At 39.4% G+C, this 17,471-nt stretch overlaps 1 protein-coding gene across 5 annotated transcripts in view; it reads left to right on the forward strand.

Annotated features, from left to right (window-relative positions):
* LOC140850442 (AN1-type zinc finger protein 4-like) overlaps positions 1 to 17,471 on the forward strand; it is a 101,231-nt gene that overhangs the window by 68,487 nt on the left and 15,273 nt on the right. For all 5 annotated transcript variants that reach the window (XM_073241194.1, XM_073241192.1, XM_073241193.1 and 2 more), the window contains one exon: positions 10,561 to 10,708. In XM_073241194.1, coding sequence (XP_073097295.1) covers positions 10,561 to 10,708 — 148 coding nt within the window. The remainder of the gene's footprint in view (positions 1 to 10,560; positions 10,709 to 17,471) is intronic.

The following is a 17,471-nucleotide window of genomic DNA, read 5'->3' on the forward strand; positions in this document are numbered from 1 at the left end:
TTCAATGATGGTGATCCTTCCTGGTGTGAGGTGATATCTCATTGTGGTTTTAATTTGCATTTCTCTAATGACAAGTGATGTGGAGCATCTTTTCATGTGTCTGTTGGCCATCTGAATTTAGTATTTGGAGAACTGTCTATTCAGCTCCTCTGTTCATTTTATAATTGGATTATTTGCTTTTTGTTTGTTGAGGTGTGTGAGCTCTTTATATATTTTGGATGTCAGCCCTTTATCGGATCTGTCATTTATGAATATATTCTCCCATACTGTAGGATACCTTTTTGTTCTATTGATGGTGTCCTTTGCTGTACAGAAGCTTTTTAGCTTGATATAGTCCCAATTGTTCATTTTTGCTTTTATTTCCCTGGCCCGGGGAGAAATGTTCTTGAAGAAGTCACTCATGTTTATGTCAATCAGATTTTTGCCTATGTTTTTCTCTAAGAGTTTTATGGTTTCATGACTTACATTCAGGTCTTTGATCCATTTCAAATTTACTTTTGTGTATGGGGCTAGACAGTGATCCAGTTTCATTCTCTTACATGTAGCTGTCCAGTTTTGCCAGCACCGTCTGTTGAAGAGACTGTCATTTCCCATGTCCATGGCTCCTTTATCGTATATTAATTGGCCATATGTGTTTGGGTTAATGTTTGGAGTCTCTTTTTTCCACTGGTCTGTGGCTCTGTTCTTGTGCCAATACCAAATTGTCTTGATTACTATGGCTTTGTAGTAGAGCTTTAAGATGGGGAGCAAAATCCCCCCCACTTTATTCTTCCTTCTCTGGATTGCTTTGGCTGTTCAGGGTCTTTGGTGGTTCCATATGAATTTTTGAACTATTTCTTCCAGTTCATTGAAGAATGCTATTGGTAATTTGATAGGGATGGCATCAAGTCTGTATATTGCCTTGGGCAGGATGGCCATTTTGACGATATTAATTCTTCCTAGCCAGGAGCATGGGATGAGGGTCCATTTGTTAGTGTCCTTAAGAGGACTTCTCTTAAGAGTGTCTTGTAGTGTTCAGGGTATAGGTCTTTCACTTCCTTGGTTAGGTTTATTCCTAGGTATTTTATTCTTTTTGATGCTATTATGAATGGAATTGTTTTCCTGATTTCTATTTCTATTAGTTCATTGTTAGTGTATAGGAAAGCCACAGATTTCTGTGTGTTAATTTTGTATCCTGCAACTTTTCTGTATTCTGATATCAGTTCTAGTAGTTTTGGAGTGGAGTCTTCAGGGTTTTTTATGTACAATATCATGTCATCTGCAAATAGTGACAGTTTGACCTCTTCTTTACCAATCTGAATTCCTTGTATTTCTTAGTTTTGTCTATTTGCCATGGCTAGGACCTCCAGTACTATGTGGAATAACAGTGGGGAGAGTGGGCATCCCTGTCTTGTTCCTTGTCTCAGAGGAAAAGCTTTCAGCCTCTCGCTGTTCAGTACGATGTTACCTGTGGGTTTATCATATATGGCCTTTATTATGTTGAGGTACTTGCCCTCTATACCCATTTTGTTGAGACTTTTTATCATGAATGGATGTTGAATTTTGTTGAATGCTTTTTCAGCATCTATGGAGATGGTCATATGGTTTTTGTCCTTTTTTTGTTGATGTGGTGGATGATGTTGATGGATTTTCGAATGTTGTACCTTCCTTGCATTCCTGGGATGAATCTCACTTGGTCATGGTGTATGATTCTCTTGATGTATTTTTGAATTCGGTTTGCTAATATTTTATTGAGTATTTTTGCATCTAGTTCATCAGGGATACTGGTCTGTTGTTTTCTTTTTTGGTGGGGTCTTTTCCTGGTTTTGGTATTAGGGTGATGTTGGCTTCACAGAATGAGTTTCGGAGTATTCCCTCCTCTTCTATTTTTTGGAAAAGTTTAATGTGAATTGGTATTATGTCTTCTCCGTATGTCTGATAAAATTCCGAGGTAAATCCATCTGGCCCGCGTTTTTGTTCTTGGATAGTTTTTTGATTACCGCTTCAGTTTCGTTGCTGGTAATCAGTCTGTTTATATTTTCTGTTTCTTTCTGGATCAGTCTTGGAAGGTTGTATTTTTCTAGGAAGTTGTCCATTTCTCCTAGGTTTTCCAGCTTGTTAGCATATAGGTTTTCATAGTATTCTCTAATAATTCTTTGTGTTTCTGTGTGGCCTGTCATGATTTTTCCTTTCTCGATTCTGATTCTGTTGATGTGTGTTGATTCTCTTTTTCTCTTAATAAGTCTGGCTAGTGCCTTATCTACTTTGTTTATTTCCTTGAAGAACCAACTCTTGGTTTCATTAATTTTTTTCTATTGTTTTTTCTTCTCAATTTTATTTATTTCTTCTCTGATCTTTATTATGTCCATCTGTCCGCTGAACTTTGGCCTCATTTGTTCTTCTTTTTCCTATTTTGATAATTGTGATGTTAGACTATTCAATTGGGATGGTTCTTCCTTCTTTAACTATGCCTGGATTGCTATGTACTTTCCTCATAAGACTGCTTTTGCTGCATTCCACAGAAGTAGGGGCTTTGTGTTGTTGTTGTTATTTGTTTCCATGTATTGCTGGATCTCCATTTTAATTTGGTCCTTGATCCATTGATTATTTAGGAGCATGTTGTTAAGCCTCCATATGTTTGTGAGCCTTTTTGCTTTCTTTGTACAATTTATTTCTAGTTTTATACCTTTGTGGTCTGAAAAGTTGGTTGGTAGGATTTCAGTCTTTTGGAATTTACTGAGGCTTTTTTTGTGGCCTAGTATGTGGTCTATTCTGGAGAATGTTCCATATGCACTTGAGAAGAATGCGTATCCTGTTGCTTTTGGATGTAGAGTTCTATAGATGTCTGGTAGGTCCATCTGTTGTAGTGTGTTGTTCAGTGCCTCTGTGTCCTTACTTATTTTCTGTCTGGTGCATCTGTCCTTTGGAGTGAGTGGTGTGTTAAAGTCTCCCAAAATGAATGCACTGCATTCTATTTCCTCCTTTAATTCTGTTAGTATTTGTTTCACATATATTGATGCTCCTGTATTGGGTACATATATGTTTATAATGGTAATATCCTCTTGTTGGACTGAGCCCTTTATCATTATGTAATGTCCTTCTTTATCTCTTGTTACTTTCTTTGTTTTGAAGTCTATTTAGTCTGATAGTAGTATTGCAGCTCCTACTTTTTTCTCCCTGTTGTTTGCATGAAATATCTTTTTCCAGCCCTTGACTTTTAATCTGTGCATGTCTTTGGCTTTGAGGTGAGTCTCTTGTATGCAGTACATAGATGGGTCTTGCTTTTTTATCCATTCTATTACTCTGTGTCTTTTGATTGGTGCATTCAGTCCATTTACATTTAGCGTGATTATTAAAAGATACATACTTATTGCCATTGCAGGCTTTAGATTCATGGTTACCAAAGGTTCAAGGTTAGCTTCTTTACTACCTTACTGTCTGATTTAACTTGTTTATTGAACTGTTATAAACACAGTCTGATGATTATTTCTTTCTCTTCTTTTTTCTCCTTCTCCATTCTTCATATGTTGTTTCTATTGTTCTGTGCTCTTTTTAGGAGTGCTCCCATCTAGAGCAGTCCCACTGAGATACCCTGTAGAGGTGGTTTGTGGGAGGCAAATTCCCTCAACTTTTTGCTTGTCTGGGAATTGTTTAATCCCTCCTTCATATTTAAATGATAATCGTGCTGGATACAGTATCCTTGGTTCCAGGCCCTTCTCTTTCATTGCATTAAATGTATCATGCCATTCTCTTCTGGCCTGTAAGCTTTCTGTTGAGAAGTCTGATGATAGCCTGATGGGTTTTCCTTTGTAGGTGACCTTTTTTGTCTCTCTGGCTGCCTTTAATAATCTGTCCTTGTCCTTGATCATCACCATTTTAATTATTATGTGTCTTGGTGTTGTCCTGTTTCGATCCCTTCTGTTGGGAGTTCTGTGTGCTTCCGTGGTCTGAGCAACTATTTCCTCCCCCAGTTTGGGGAAGTTCTCAGCAACTATTTCTTTGAAGACATTTTCTATCCCTTTTCCTCTCTTTTCTTCTTCTGGTACCCCTATAATGCAGATATTTTTCCTTTTGGATTGGTCACACAGTTCTCTTAATATCGTTTCATTCCTGGAGATCCTTATATCTCTCTCTGCATCAGCTTCTATGCATTCCTGTTTTTCTGGTGTCTATTCCATCAGTGGCCTCTTGCATCTTATCCATTCTGCTTATAAATCCTTCCAGAGATTGTTTCATTTCTGTAATCTCCCTCTGGACATCATCCCTTAGCTCTTGTATATTTCTCTGTGGCTCTGTCAGCATGTTTATGCTTTTTATTTTGAATTCTTTTTCAGGGAGACTGGTTAGATCCGTCTGTGCAGATCCTCTCTCGGGGCTTGTCTGAACTATTTTGGGCTGGACTAAATTTTTTGCCTTTTCATGGTTCTTGCAGTGGCTATAGGCATGTTTCAGGTGTGTCAGCTGGGAGAAGAAAGTCGTTTTCTGCTTGCTGGTTGCCTTGTCCTTCTCCGCTGCCTGTGTCAGTTACCCACACTCCTGGAGCAGCCACCGGTTTAATCCCCTAAGCTGCTGTGGGCAGGGTCTCCATCAGAGCAGTGCGGAGCCCTGCAGGGAGTTGCAGGCATCCCAGGTGGGCTCCTCCACAATAGCAGCACCGCTGCCAGGCGGCTGTGTGCCAGCAGCGGCCTTTGAATCTGGCCTGGGCCGCTGTGCATCGGGCTGGGATTCCGGTCGGCTGCTGGGAGCGCAGCTGCTCCTTCTGGCACTCCTGCCGGTGCATGCAGGCCTCTCCCACGCGGACCTCTCCCGGTCTCCTCTGGCGTCACTGCCGCCAGCACGCATAGGCCTCTCCCGGGCTGTTCAGTCGCCACCATGACGGGCTTGCATGAGCTGCTCCCAGTCCCCTCTGGTACCGCCGGTGCATGCGGGCCATTCCCAGTCCCCTGCGGCGCCACCACCCCAGCGCACACTGCCACTCTCCCACTACTGGGCCGGTGTATCGGGGTCTGTGCCAGTTGGGGGAATGACTGGCAGGCTGCTTAGTGCCATGAGGGGCTTCAGAGCTTCTCTTTTGCCCAGGGGTTTAGGATGCCTAAAGTTCCCCAGGATTCCCAGCAGCTGGCTAAGTGTGCTGGGACGACTTCGTCCAGCTGTGGGGTCCCTGTGTCTTTAAGACTTGCAAAAAGCACTTGCTTTTCTTTTGTCTCAGGGGAGCCAGTTGCAGAGACCTCTCCACAGGTTTTGCTTTTCCGTTTCTCTAATATCCAGCACCCCATGCACCTTGTGTCTGTGCTCCGCGTCCGGATTTCTAGAGATGCTTGTTTAGCAGTCCTGGGCTTTCACTCCCTCCCCGTTCCTACTCCTTTCTTCCCACCAGGTCTGGGATGGGGGAGCATTCACGTCCTGCCTGGCTGCAGCTTGTATCTTACCCCCTTTGTGTGATGTTGAGTTCTCGCAGATATAGATGTATCCTGACTGTTGTACTGCATCCACTGGTGTCTCTTTTAGAAATAGTTGTATTTATTGTATTTTCATAAATATATATGTTTTTGGGAGGAGATTTCCACTGAACTACTCATGCCACCCTCTTTCCATGATCCTCTCTCTGTGGCTTCTTTTAATAGTCTGTCCTTATCCTTGATCTTTGCCATTTTAATTACTATATGTCTTGGTGTTGTCTTCCTTGGGTCCCTAGAGTTGGGAGATCTGTATACCTCCATTGCCTGAGAGACTATCTCCTTCCCCAGGTTGGGGAAGTTTTCAACAATTACCTCCTCAAAGACACTTTCTTTCCCTTTTTCTCTCTCTTCTTCTTCTGGTACCCCTATAATGTGAATATTGTTTCATTTCAAATGACCACACAGTTCTCTTAATATTCTTTCATTCTTAGAGATCCTTTTTTCTCTGTGTACCTCAGCTTCTTTATATTGTTCTTCTCTAATTTCTATTTCATTTATCATCTCCTGCACGGTATCTAATCTGTTTTTAATACCCTCAATTGTGCTCTTTAACGATTGGATCTCTGACCAGAATTCATTCCTGAGTTCTTGAATATTATTCTGTTCCTCCATGAGCATGTTAATGATTTTTACTTTGAACTCCCTTTCCGGAAAATTCATGAATTCAATTTCATCTGAATCTTTCTCAGGTGTTGTATGCATAATTTTACTTTGAACCAAGTTTCTTTGGCATTTCATATTTGTATATTGCACCCTCTAGTGCCCAGAAACTCTTCTTTCTGGAGCTGCTCTGCCCCTGAAGCAATGTCGGGGTTCGCAGGGGTGCAGTATTCGTGCCTGGAGGGAGGAAAGAGCTGTTTCCTGGTTCCCAGCTGCTATGCCTGCTCCACTGCAGAATCAGTGGGCCGAGCACACAGATATAAGCCTCTATGCTTTGCATTTGTAGTTACTGTAGATGTGGCTACCCTCTGGCTGGCCTAATGCTTGGGTAGGGTTTGCCTGTTTGTGAGCCATGGGGGCTGGCCGGGAGAAAGGCGCAGTAGGCTGTATATCATGGAGGGGGTCTTTCAAAGTGGGTAGCTAGCCAGGGAGCTGGAGTGCCTGAAGATCGAGAAAGTTCCCAACCTGCTGGGCAGAGTGCACCCGGACAATTTTGTCTACCTTTCTCCTGAGCAGTAAGCTCTGTGCAATCCTTGCCCCTTTAGCAGCCCTCTTGCTCTTAGGAAGTCTCTCAGCCTGCCCACCTTTCTTTTGTCCCAGAGCAGCCAGATATGGATCCCTGCTTTCCACAATTGGCTGGAATCTCAGTCTCTCCAGGTGTTCTGTCTGTCTTAGCTTTCCAATCCCCTAATCACAAGAGTGCCACGTAAGCACCGTGAAATGTACATTTGTGCTCCCAGAGCACATCTCCGGAGTTAGGTATTCAGCAGTCTCAGGCCTCCACTTCCTCCCTGCTCGATTTCTCTTCCTCCCACTGGTGAGCTGGGGTGGGGGAAGGCCTTGGGTCCCACCGGGCCACGGCTTTTGTATGTTACCCTGTTCCTTGAGGTTTATTCTTTTCTCCAGGTGTATTTAGTTTGGCGCAGATGTCTTTCCTGTTGCTCTTTCAGGATTAGTCATTTTAATTGTATTTTCATATTATATGTGGTTTTAGGAGAATGCCCCTGTCTCACCTCTCATGCCGCCATCTTTAATCCTCAGGACTGGTCTTTAAACAAGTTTGTTTTCTTTGGGCACATTTCTTCAACTGCTGTGATCAAACATGGTTTTATTAACTTACTATTGGTAAACAGAGTTTTAGCTTGGCTAGTACATAAGTCACCCAGGAACTTATTTTGGCTGCTGTCTCATTTGCATTGTACATTTTTATTTAGAAATTCTATTCTGATGACATACTCCATTTTAAATTTTCTGATTTTTCAACTTGCTTTTCTGCAAGTTTGAAATGCTGTGATGAGTCCTTAGTCTGGTTATGTCCAAATGCATGGTTTTTCTTTAGTACAGTTATAGTAACAGTGCATAATACACAGAATGCTTTGCCATTTAATTGATAACTTTCTCCTGTGCCTTGAAACTGCAGCACTTGAAGTCCACTATTCATTCTTTTTTTAACATGTTGGATATATATACTAGCAGTAAAAACAACCTATCATGGTACAATGATACGTGTGGCACTCAAACTGCTGTTGAATATTGATTGTGTCACATTTGTAGTGCAAGATACAATGCAAAGCTATGAAGGGCTATATATCTTTTGGGGCTACACTGCTGGTTTAGTACGAAAGCAGCCATATGAAATATGTGATCACATGAGTGTGTGGCTGTGTTCCAGTAAAACTTTATTTCTGGGCACAACTTTGTCATATAATTTTCATGGTATAAAATATTATTTTGATTTTTATCAACTATTTGAAAATTTAAAGAACATTCTTAGCTTGTAGGCCACACCAAAGTAAATGGTGGACTGAATTTAGCCTGTCACTGTAGTTTACCAAGTTCTGCTCTAAGAAGAAACAGAGTGAATTGGGTGCTTATTTGAATCATTCTGATACAAGATCTAGTATCTGTCACTTTTTTGTCTCATATCTTTTTAGTTAATTGTGCCACCTACTGCTTTTTTAAGTGGAAAGAAATAAAAGGAGGCATTGCAAGACTTAATTAAATGATAACTTGTCTATGAATGTCACACAAGGATTGACTTTGGAATAAACAATTATTCCTGTTGAAATAAATATTACATTTGTCCATCTCATTTTTAAATTGTATTATTAGATTAAAAGATTTAGAAAAGGCTAAATACAGCATTAAAGAAAGTATTTAGAAATCCAAGAAAATATTTGGAATATTTAAATAGTATAAAAGATATTTTTGATTAAGTTTATAAATTACTGTATTATCCTAGTCTAGTCACATTTTCCATTTAGAAAAAAAGTTGTGAGGGGCTTCTAACTGACCCTCATGAATCTGTGCTTTATGAAAGAAAACACAGTAATGTGTTTATTTGAAAAAAATAGGTGAATTTCAAAGTGTTTTTTAATTCTCTAAACTACATCCAATGAAATATTTATTGTGCTTATACTTTTGAAAATACATGCACATATTGTTCTCCACAGGAAAATAGTAAAGGACCAGTTTGTTCTGACAGAAAGTTGAGTCAGGAACCTCTTTCAGTATTCAGTATGGGTACTTGAAGTTAAAATACTACAGGATGTAACAGAGAAGTACTTAAAGTATTGCAGGGTAAAGTTAAAATAAGAATAGAGTATACTCGAGTCATTCCTTCCAACTCCAATGATGAACTGGTAAAAATCTTCAGTTATCCTTCCTTTTCAGGTATAGTTAACTTCAAGACAAGAGCCTTCACATACTGTTAAGTTCTGTCACTTACATGGGTACACAAGCATGACATGGTAACATCTTGCTTGGTGCCTGAGGAAGCAGCAGGAAATTGTATAAAGAATGGACTTTGGTATGAGACATCAGGGGATTTCAATCTTAGGGCCTCTATTTACTAGCTTTCTGGTCCAAACAAAATCACTTCTCTTGACTGCAGTTTCTTCATTTATAAAAAGGGACACCGTATCACCTTACATAGTTTTTGTGAGGATTGGAAATAATACATGGCAAGTACCTGGCAGACGGCATTCAGTAAATAGAGCAATGTTAATTCAGCATTGCGCCTGTTGTGTCAATTTTTATACTGTAGTCAGCATCTAAAATAGTAGAAGTGGTGGTCATGAGTCAAGCACTAGAGACTAAACTGGTTTTGGAGCCTATTCCGAGCATTCTCCCTTGTGATACCCATGCCCTCTATGCATATAAGTAACCCATGATTTCAGAATATCATCAGTTTTACCATTAAAGTTTAAGAATGGGGCTCTCCACTCTCTACTTTGCCTTCATGTGGTGGTACTATGTACTTCAGAAGCATTATGGAATATGCCCCTTATTAAGGCTATCCTAAACTGTTTTCATTTCTTACAACCATATAGAACAAGAAATCTTAACCCTCATATATCTTTGGTTTCCTTCCCCAGATACAAACTTTAGTTTTCCTTTAAATCAGTCAGGCAGAATGACTTCCACACGTTCTTATTTTTCTCTATTTAAAATTTTAGTCATTCTTCAAATATCCCAAGCTTGTGTTTTTAGCAAACCCTTACCATTCTAATATTCCCATTATTGAAAATGCTGAGTAATGTTGAAATTTAAGTAATGTTTCTGTTCAATTCAACAAACATTTATTGGATATGTGCCAGGCACTGTATCAGGTGCTAAGACTAGAAAGATGAATAAAACCTAATTTCTGCTTCCCACTTACTTACATATGGGAGGTAAGAGGGGAGGGTGACATCGAAGAATACATGTGAGGGTAGTGTGGTAAGTGCCATTATATTATGCAGTAAAAGGGAAGGGCCCCCAAATAATAATTTGTTGAGGTGTGAATAAATGTCATGGTGATTGGTTAGTAATTGAAATATTTTACATATTTAATAATTTGTGTCATGACTGGAGTGTCTTTTTTCATTTTACAATCTATGCTCTTCTAGGTGGTTACTCCAAACACACCAAGAAAAATCTTAAGTTACTTTTTTGTTGCTGTTGTTTTTTAAGAACAGAAAATATTCTGATGAAGTCTGAATGACTTCCTTTTTTTACAGAGAATCCTTTCAGGAGGAATAAAAATCTGGACTTCTGTGTGAATTTCTTTTTCTTCCTGGTTAATGGAAATCTGATCAACCTATGGTCTAGGTTGCCTTGGCTGACAAAATGAAATCTGAACATTCTTGTGGAAATGGATTTTCCTGCTGTGGGAATAATATAAGCAAGCAGATGCCAAAAGATCTTTACTTATGGCATACTGACTTCAGAAAAAGCTTGGCTGCCCTAGATTTACAGTAATGCTAGATCGTGATATTCCTCCCCATTTATTTTTTTCTCCTACGAAATATATTTTTTGAAGTATAATTGCCTTGAGTTTACACTGACATTTTATTGTTTTACCAGCGGATTTATTGTTTTACCAGCAGCAGCATCTGTCGTTTCTAGTACACATAGAATATTTTAAACCGTTGGGCCAGATATCAGGCACATTTCAATGGTAGTCATTATTTCTTTGCAGTCGTGGCACTGTGTATGGTTCACATACTGCGGAGGATAAGGAACTTGAGCATTCTCCCTCTGGGCAACAGATCATCGAGAATTCAATAACTAAGAATAAGATGAAGCTGCTGAAGGCCAAGATGGAGAACACGAATCCCAGCAAAAAGGTGACGCTCTTTGCACTTGACCAGGCCATTCTCTTTGATGGTCCTGACCAAAAAAATTATATATATATATATATATATATATATATATATATATATATATATATATATATACATACATACATACATACATAAAATATTACTCATTTCAAGTTTTTGCCTTCAGTTATTTGTTGACATATTGAAAGCGATGAATGGGTTTTTAGGCCAACAGCACATGTAATGTAATTTATGCTGCACTTAAACTAATTCATGATTTTTAATAATTTTGTAGTTCTAGAGCCAAGAAGGACAATAAAAGGAACCTCATCTTAATCTTACAGTAATTACTTTTTTAGATACTTTGTTAATATTTGCGTATTATGGGTATCTCCTCTTTCTGGGTGTGGATATGGAGTATACCTATGTTCAGCTTTACTAGGTACAGTTAGTTTTCCAAAGTGATTCCAAAGTAATTGAACCAGTTTACATTCTGTTCTGTAGTGAATGAGAACGGCAGTTTTCACACATCCTTACTAGTATTTGGTATGGTCCTTTTTTATTTTTGTCATTCTTCTTGATGTATAGCAGCATCACATTATGGCTTAATTTGCATTTCTCTGACTAATGAAGTTGAGCAACTTTCACATGTTCATTGGGTGTTTTGATATCCCTTTTTTGTAAAATGTCTATTCAAATCTTTTGCCCATTTTTCTGTAGGGTTGTATGATTTTGTTGTTCTTTTGTTTTGTTTTTTTGGTATCATTAATATACCATTACATGCGGAACATTATGTTTACTACACTACCCCCTTCAGCAAGTCCACTGCACAAACCCCATTACAGTCACTGTCCATCAGTGTAGTAAGATGCTGTAGAAGCACTACTTGTCTTCTCTGTGTTGCACAGCCCTCCCCATGCCTCCCTCCACATTATACATGCTAATCTTAATGCCCCCTTTCTTTTCCCCGTCCTTATCCCTCCCTTCCCACCCATCCTCCTCAGTCCCTTTCCCTTTAGTAACCGTTAGTCCATTCTTGGGTTCTGTGATTCTGCTACTGTTTTGTTCCTTCAGTTTTTTCTTTGTTCTTATACTCCACATATGAGTGAAATCATTTGGTACTTGTCTTTCTCTGCCTGGCTTATTTCACTGAGCATAATACACTCTAGCTCCATCCATGTTGTTGCAAATGGTATGATTTGTTTTCTTCTTATGACTGAATAATATTCCATTGTGTATATGTACTACACTTCTTTATCCATTCATCTACTGATGGACACTTAGAGTGCTTCCATTACTTGGCAATTCTAAATAGTGCAGCGATAAACATAGGGGTGCATCTGTCTTTTTCAAATTGGGTGGCTGCATTCTTAGGGTAAATTCCTAGAAGTGGGATTTCTGGGTCAAATGGTATTTCTATTTTGAGCTTTTTGTGGAACCTCCATACTGCTTTCCACAATGGGTGAACTAATTTACATTCCCACCAGTGGTGCAGGAGGGATCCCCTTTCTCCACACCCTCACCAACATTTGTTCTTGTTTGTCTTTTGGATAGTGGCGATCCTTACTGGTGTGAGGTGTTATCTCATTGTGGCATTTCTCTGATGACTAGTGATGTGGAGCATCCTTTCACGTGTCTGTTGGTCATCTGAATTTCTTCTTTGGAGAAGTGTCTGTTCAGCTCCTCTGCCCATTTTTTAATTGTATTATTTGCTTTTAGTATGTTGAGGTGCATGAGCTCTTTATATATTTTTGGATGTTAACCCTTTATTGGATCTGTCATTTATGAATATATTCTCCCATACTGTAGGATGCCTTTTTGTTCTATTGATGATGTCCTTTGCTGTACAGAATCTTTTCAGTTTGATATAGTCCCACTTGTTCATTCTTGCTTTTGTTTCCCTTGCAAAATTTCTGTGCAAAATTCCATGCAATTATGAATGGAATTGTTTTCCTGCTTTCTCATTCTATTAGTTCATTGTTAGTGTACAGGAAAGCCTCAGATTTCTGTGTATTAATTTTGTATCCTGCAACTTTGCAGTATTCCAATATTAGTTCTAGTAGTTTTAGAGTGGAGTCTTTAGGGTTTTTTATGTACAATATCATGTTATACACAAATAGTGACAGATTGACTTCTTCTTTACCATCTGGATGCCTTGTATGTCTTTGTTTTGTCTAATTGCCATGGCAAGGACCTCCAGTGGGGAGAGTGGGCATCCCTGTCTTGTGGGCATCCCTGTCTTGTTCCCGATCTCAGGGGAAAAGCTTTCAGCTTCCCGCTGTTGGCATGATGTTGGCTGTGGGTTTTTCATATATTGCCTTAATTATGTTGAGGTACTTGCCCTCTAAACCCAATTTGTTGAGAGTTTTATCATGAATGGATGTTGAATTTTGTCAAATGCTTTTTCAGTGTCTCTGGAGATGATCATGTGATTTTTGTCCTTCTTTTTGTCTATGTGGTGGATGATGTTGATGGATTTTCAAATGTTGTACCATATTTGTATCCCTGAGATGAATCCCACTTGGTCATGGTGTATGATCCTCTTGATATATTTTTGAATTCAGTTTGCTAATATTTTGTTGAGTATTTTTGCATCTATGTTTATCAGGAATATTGGTCTGTAATTTTCTTTTTTGGTGGGGTCTTTGCCTGTTTTTGTTATTAGGGTGATGCTGGCGTCATACAGTGAGTTTGGAAGTATTCCCTCCTCTTCTATTTTTTGGAAAACTTTAAGGAGAATGGGTATTATGTCATCTCTGTATGTCTTATAAAATTCCATGGTATATCCATCTGGCCCAGGGGTTTTGCTCTTGGGTAGTTTTTTAATTACTGCTTCAATTACATTGCTGGTAATTGGTTTGTTTAGATTTTCTGTTTCTTCCTTGGTCAGTCTTGGAAGGTTGTATTTTTCTAGGAAGTTGTCCATTTCATCAAGGTTTTCCAGCTTGTTAGCATATAGGTTTTTGTAGTATTCTCTAATAATTCTTTGTATTTCTGTGTGGTCCGTTGTGATTTTACCTTTCTCATTTCTGATTCTGTTTGTGTGTATTGATTCTCTTTTTCTCTTAATAAGTCTGGCTAGAGGCTTATCTATTTTGTTTATTTTCTCAAAGAACCAACTCTTGGTTTCATTGATTTTTTTCTATTGTTTTATTCCTCTCAATTTTATTTATTTCTTCTCTGATCTTTACTATGTCCCTCCTTCTGCAGACTTTAGGCCTCATTTGTTCATCTTTTTTCCAATTTTGATAATCATGACTTTACACTATTCATTTGGGATTGTCCTTCCTTCTTTAAATATGCCTGGATTGTGATATACTTTCCTCTTAAGACTGCTTTCGCTGCGTCCCACAAAACTTGGGGCTTAGTATTGTTGTTGTCATTTGTTTCCATATATTGTTTGATCTCTATTTTAATTTGGTCATTGATCCATTGATTATTTAGAAGCATTTTGTTAAGCCTCCATGTGTTTTTGAGTCTTTTTTGCTTTCTTTGTACAATTTATTTCTAGTTTTATACCTTCGTTGTCTGAGTAGCTGGTTGGTAAAATTTCAGTCTTTTTGAATTTACTGAGGCTCTTTTTGTATCCTAGTATGTGTTCTATTCTGGAGAATGTTCCACGGGCACTTGAGAAGAATGTGTATCCTGCTGCTTTTTAGTGTAGAGTTCTATAGATGTCTATTAGGTCCAACTGTTCTAGTGTGTATTTCAGTGCCTCTGTGTCCTTACTTATTTTCTGTCTGGTGGATGTGCCCTTTGGAGTGAGTGTTGTGTTGAAGTCTCCTACAATGAATGCATTGCATTCTGTTTCCTCCTCTAATTCTGTTAGTATTTGTTTCACATATGTTGGTTCTCCTGTGTTGGGTGCATATATATTTATAATGGTTATATCCTCTTGTTGGACTGACTCCTTTATCATTATGTAATATCCTTCTTTATTTCTTGTTACTTTCTTTGTTTTGAAGTCTATTTTGTCTGATACTAGTACTGCAACACCTCCTTTTTTATCCCTATTGTTTGCATGAAATTTCTTTTTCCATTCCTTCTCTTTTAGTCTGTGCATGTCTTTGGGTTTTAGGTGAGTCTCTTGTAAGCAGCATATAGAGTGGTCTTGCTTTTTTATCCATTCTAGTACTCTGTGTCTTTTGATTGATGCATTCAGTCCATTTATGTTTAGGGTGATTATTGAAAGATATGTACTTCTTGCCATTGCAGGCTTTAGACTCGTGGTTACCAAAGATTCAAGATTAGCTTCTTTACTATCTTACTGTCTAACTTTACTCACTTATTGAGCTATTATAAACACAGTCTGATGATTCTTTATCTCTCACCCTTCTTATTCCTCCTCCTCCATTTTTTATATGTTAGGTGTTTTATTCTGTACTCTTTATGTTTCCTTTGACTGCTTTTGTGAGTAGTTGATTTTATTTTTCGCCTTTTGTTAGTATTTGGTTGGTCTGCTTTCTTTGCTGTGCTTTTATTTTCCCTGCTGACATCTATTTAGCCTTAGGTGAGCTTCCATCTAGAGCAATACCTTTAAAAAAACCTGTGGAGGTGGTTTGTGGGAGGCAAATTCCCTCAACTTTTGCGTGTCTTGGAATTGTTTAACCCCTCCTTCATATTTAAATGATAATCATGCTGCATACAGTACTCTTGGTTCAAGGCCCTTCTGTTTCATTGCATTAAATATATCATGCCATTCTCTTCTGGCCTGTAACGTTTCTTTTGTGAAGTCTGATGATAGCCTGATGGGTTTTCCTTTGTAGGTGACCTTTTTTCTCTCTCTGACTGCCTTTAATACTCTGTCCTTGTCCTTGATCTTTGCCATTTTAATTATTATGTGTCTTGGTGCTGTCCTCCTTGGGTCCCTTCTGTTGGGAGTTCTGTGTGCTTCCGTGGTCTGAGCAACTATTTCCTCCCCCAGTTTGGGGAAGTTTTCGGCAATTATTTCTTCAAAGACGCTTTGTATCCCTTTTTCTCTCTTCTTCTTCTTCTTCTTCTGGTACCCCTATATAATGCAAATATTGTTCCGTTTGGATTGATCACACAGTTCTCTTAATATTGTTTCATTCCTGGAGATCCTTTTATCTCTCTCTGTGTCAGCTTCTCTGCGTTCCTGTTCTCTAATTTCTATTCCATTAACAGCCTCTTGCACCACGTCCATTCTGCTTTTAAGTTCTTCCAGAGATTGCTTTATTTCTGTGTTCTCCCTTCCTACTTTATCCATTAGCTCTTGCATTTTTCTCTGCAGCTCCATCAGCATGGTTATGAGCTTTATTTTGAATTCTTTTTCAGGAAGATTGGTTAAATCTATCTCCCCAGGGTCCCTCTCTGGGGATGTCTGGGTTATTCTTGTCTGTATCAAATTCTACTGCCTTTTCATGGTGATAGAGGTAGTTGTAGGCAGTTGGCGCATATGTCAGCTGGGAGAACAAAGTCCCTTCCTTTTTGCCAGTTGCCTTCCCTTCCTGTGAGAATGGCGATCCCTAGCGGCTTGTGCTGGGCAGCTGCGTGCTGATGGGGCCTTTCCATCTGGGCTGGGCGGCTGTGGAGGAGGCTCTGCACAGCTCCTGTGGGCTTGGATGCTCTCAGGCTACTGCTTCGCTATGGCGGGGCTGTGCCAGAGGGGTTACATGCGGAAGGCTGTTTTTCACCGTTAGGGGCCTCAGAGCTGCACTGCCACCCACGTGGTTAGGGTGCCTGGTGTTTCCCGGGATTCCCAGCAGCTGGGCTGTGTGTGCCAGGACACTTTCCTCCAGCTGTGTAGCTCCTGTCCCTTTAAGACTTTCGGAAAGCACTCGCTTTTCTTTTGTCCCAGGAACACCGACTGTGGGTACCCACTTGCAGGTTTTACTGTTCCATTTCCCTAGTATCCAGCACACCACTCACTGTGTGTCTGCGCTCCCAGTGCAGATGACTAGGGCTGGCTATTTAGCAGTCCTGGGCTCCCTCTCCCTCTCCGCTCCGACTCCTTTCCTCCCACCAGTGAACTGGGGTGGGGGTCATGCTCGGGGCCCACGAGGCCACGGCTTGTATCTTACCACATTTGTGGGACACTGGGTTCTTGCAGGTGTAGATGTAGCCTGGCTGTTGTGCTGTACCTTCTCGTCTCTCTTTCAGGAATAGTTGTATTTGTTGTATTTTCAAATATATATATGGTTTTGAAAGGGGATTTCCACTGCCCAACTCACACCGCCATCTTCGCTCCTCCCATGATGTGAACTTTTAAAAAATAACAAGTATATTCATGTTGGAGTGTTGTAAATCAGTTTTCTTTTGGTTCATTGTTTTGGAGGTCAATTTTCATCAGCTGAAATGACACTCTCATTTTCTGATGTATTTTTATAGTAGCTTTGTATGAATTTGGCCTACCTTTTTCTGTTTACTTCCTGATTCTGGGGGGTTGGGGGTTTTAATTTGCTTTAATGAATATTAACAATTGTGAGTAGACAAACGTGAAGATTCTGTGTGGCAAAGTATCTTATTTGAAAAGCATCCTCTTGTCTCAGTACAGTGAAATGCAGTTTTTTAAATCAATGGTGCTGTCTTATTGGAGGGTGGAGTTTTGTTTCCTAATTTTCTGATTTTGTTTTTTGTCTGTAGGCTCTTTACTTTCACATTCTTGCTGCCTTCTATATCTTCACTGTCAAGTTCTCAACCAATGGGTGCCTTTTCTTTCTGACTTATGCCTTCTTCCCCCAGAAGTGGTGTCCTCTTGAAACTATCTCCTTAAGTCCTGAACAGTTTCAGATCAATTATTTCTGATTTTTCAATAGCCTATGTTACA

The sequence above is a fragment of the Manis javanica genome, chromosome 7 (genome assembly GCF_040802235.1).
Source record: "Manis javanica isolate MJ-LG chromosome 7, MJ_LKY, whole genome shotgun sequence".
Lineage (NCBI taxonomy): Eukaryota > Metazoa > Chordata > Mammalia > Pholidota > Manidae > Manis > Manis javanica.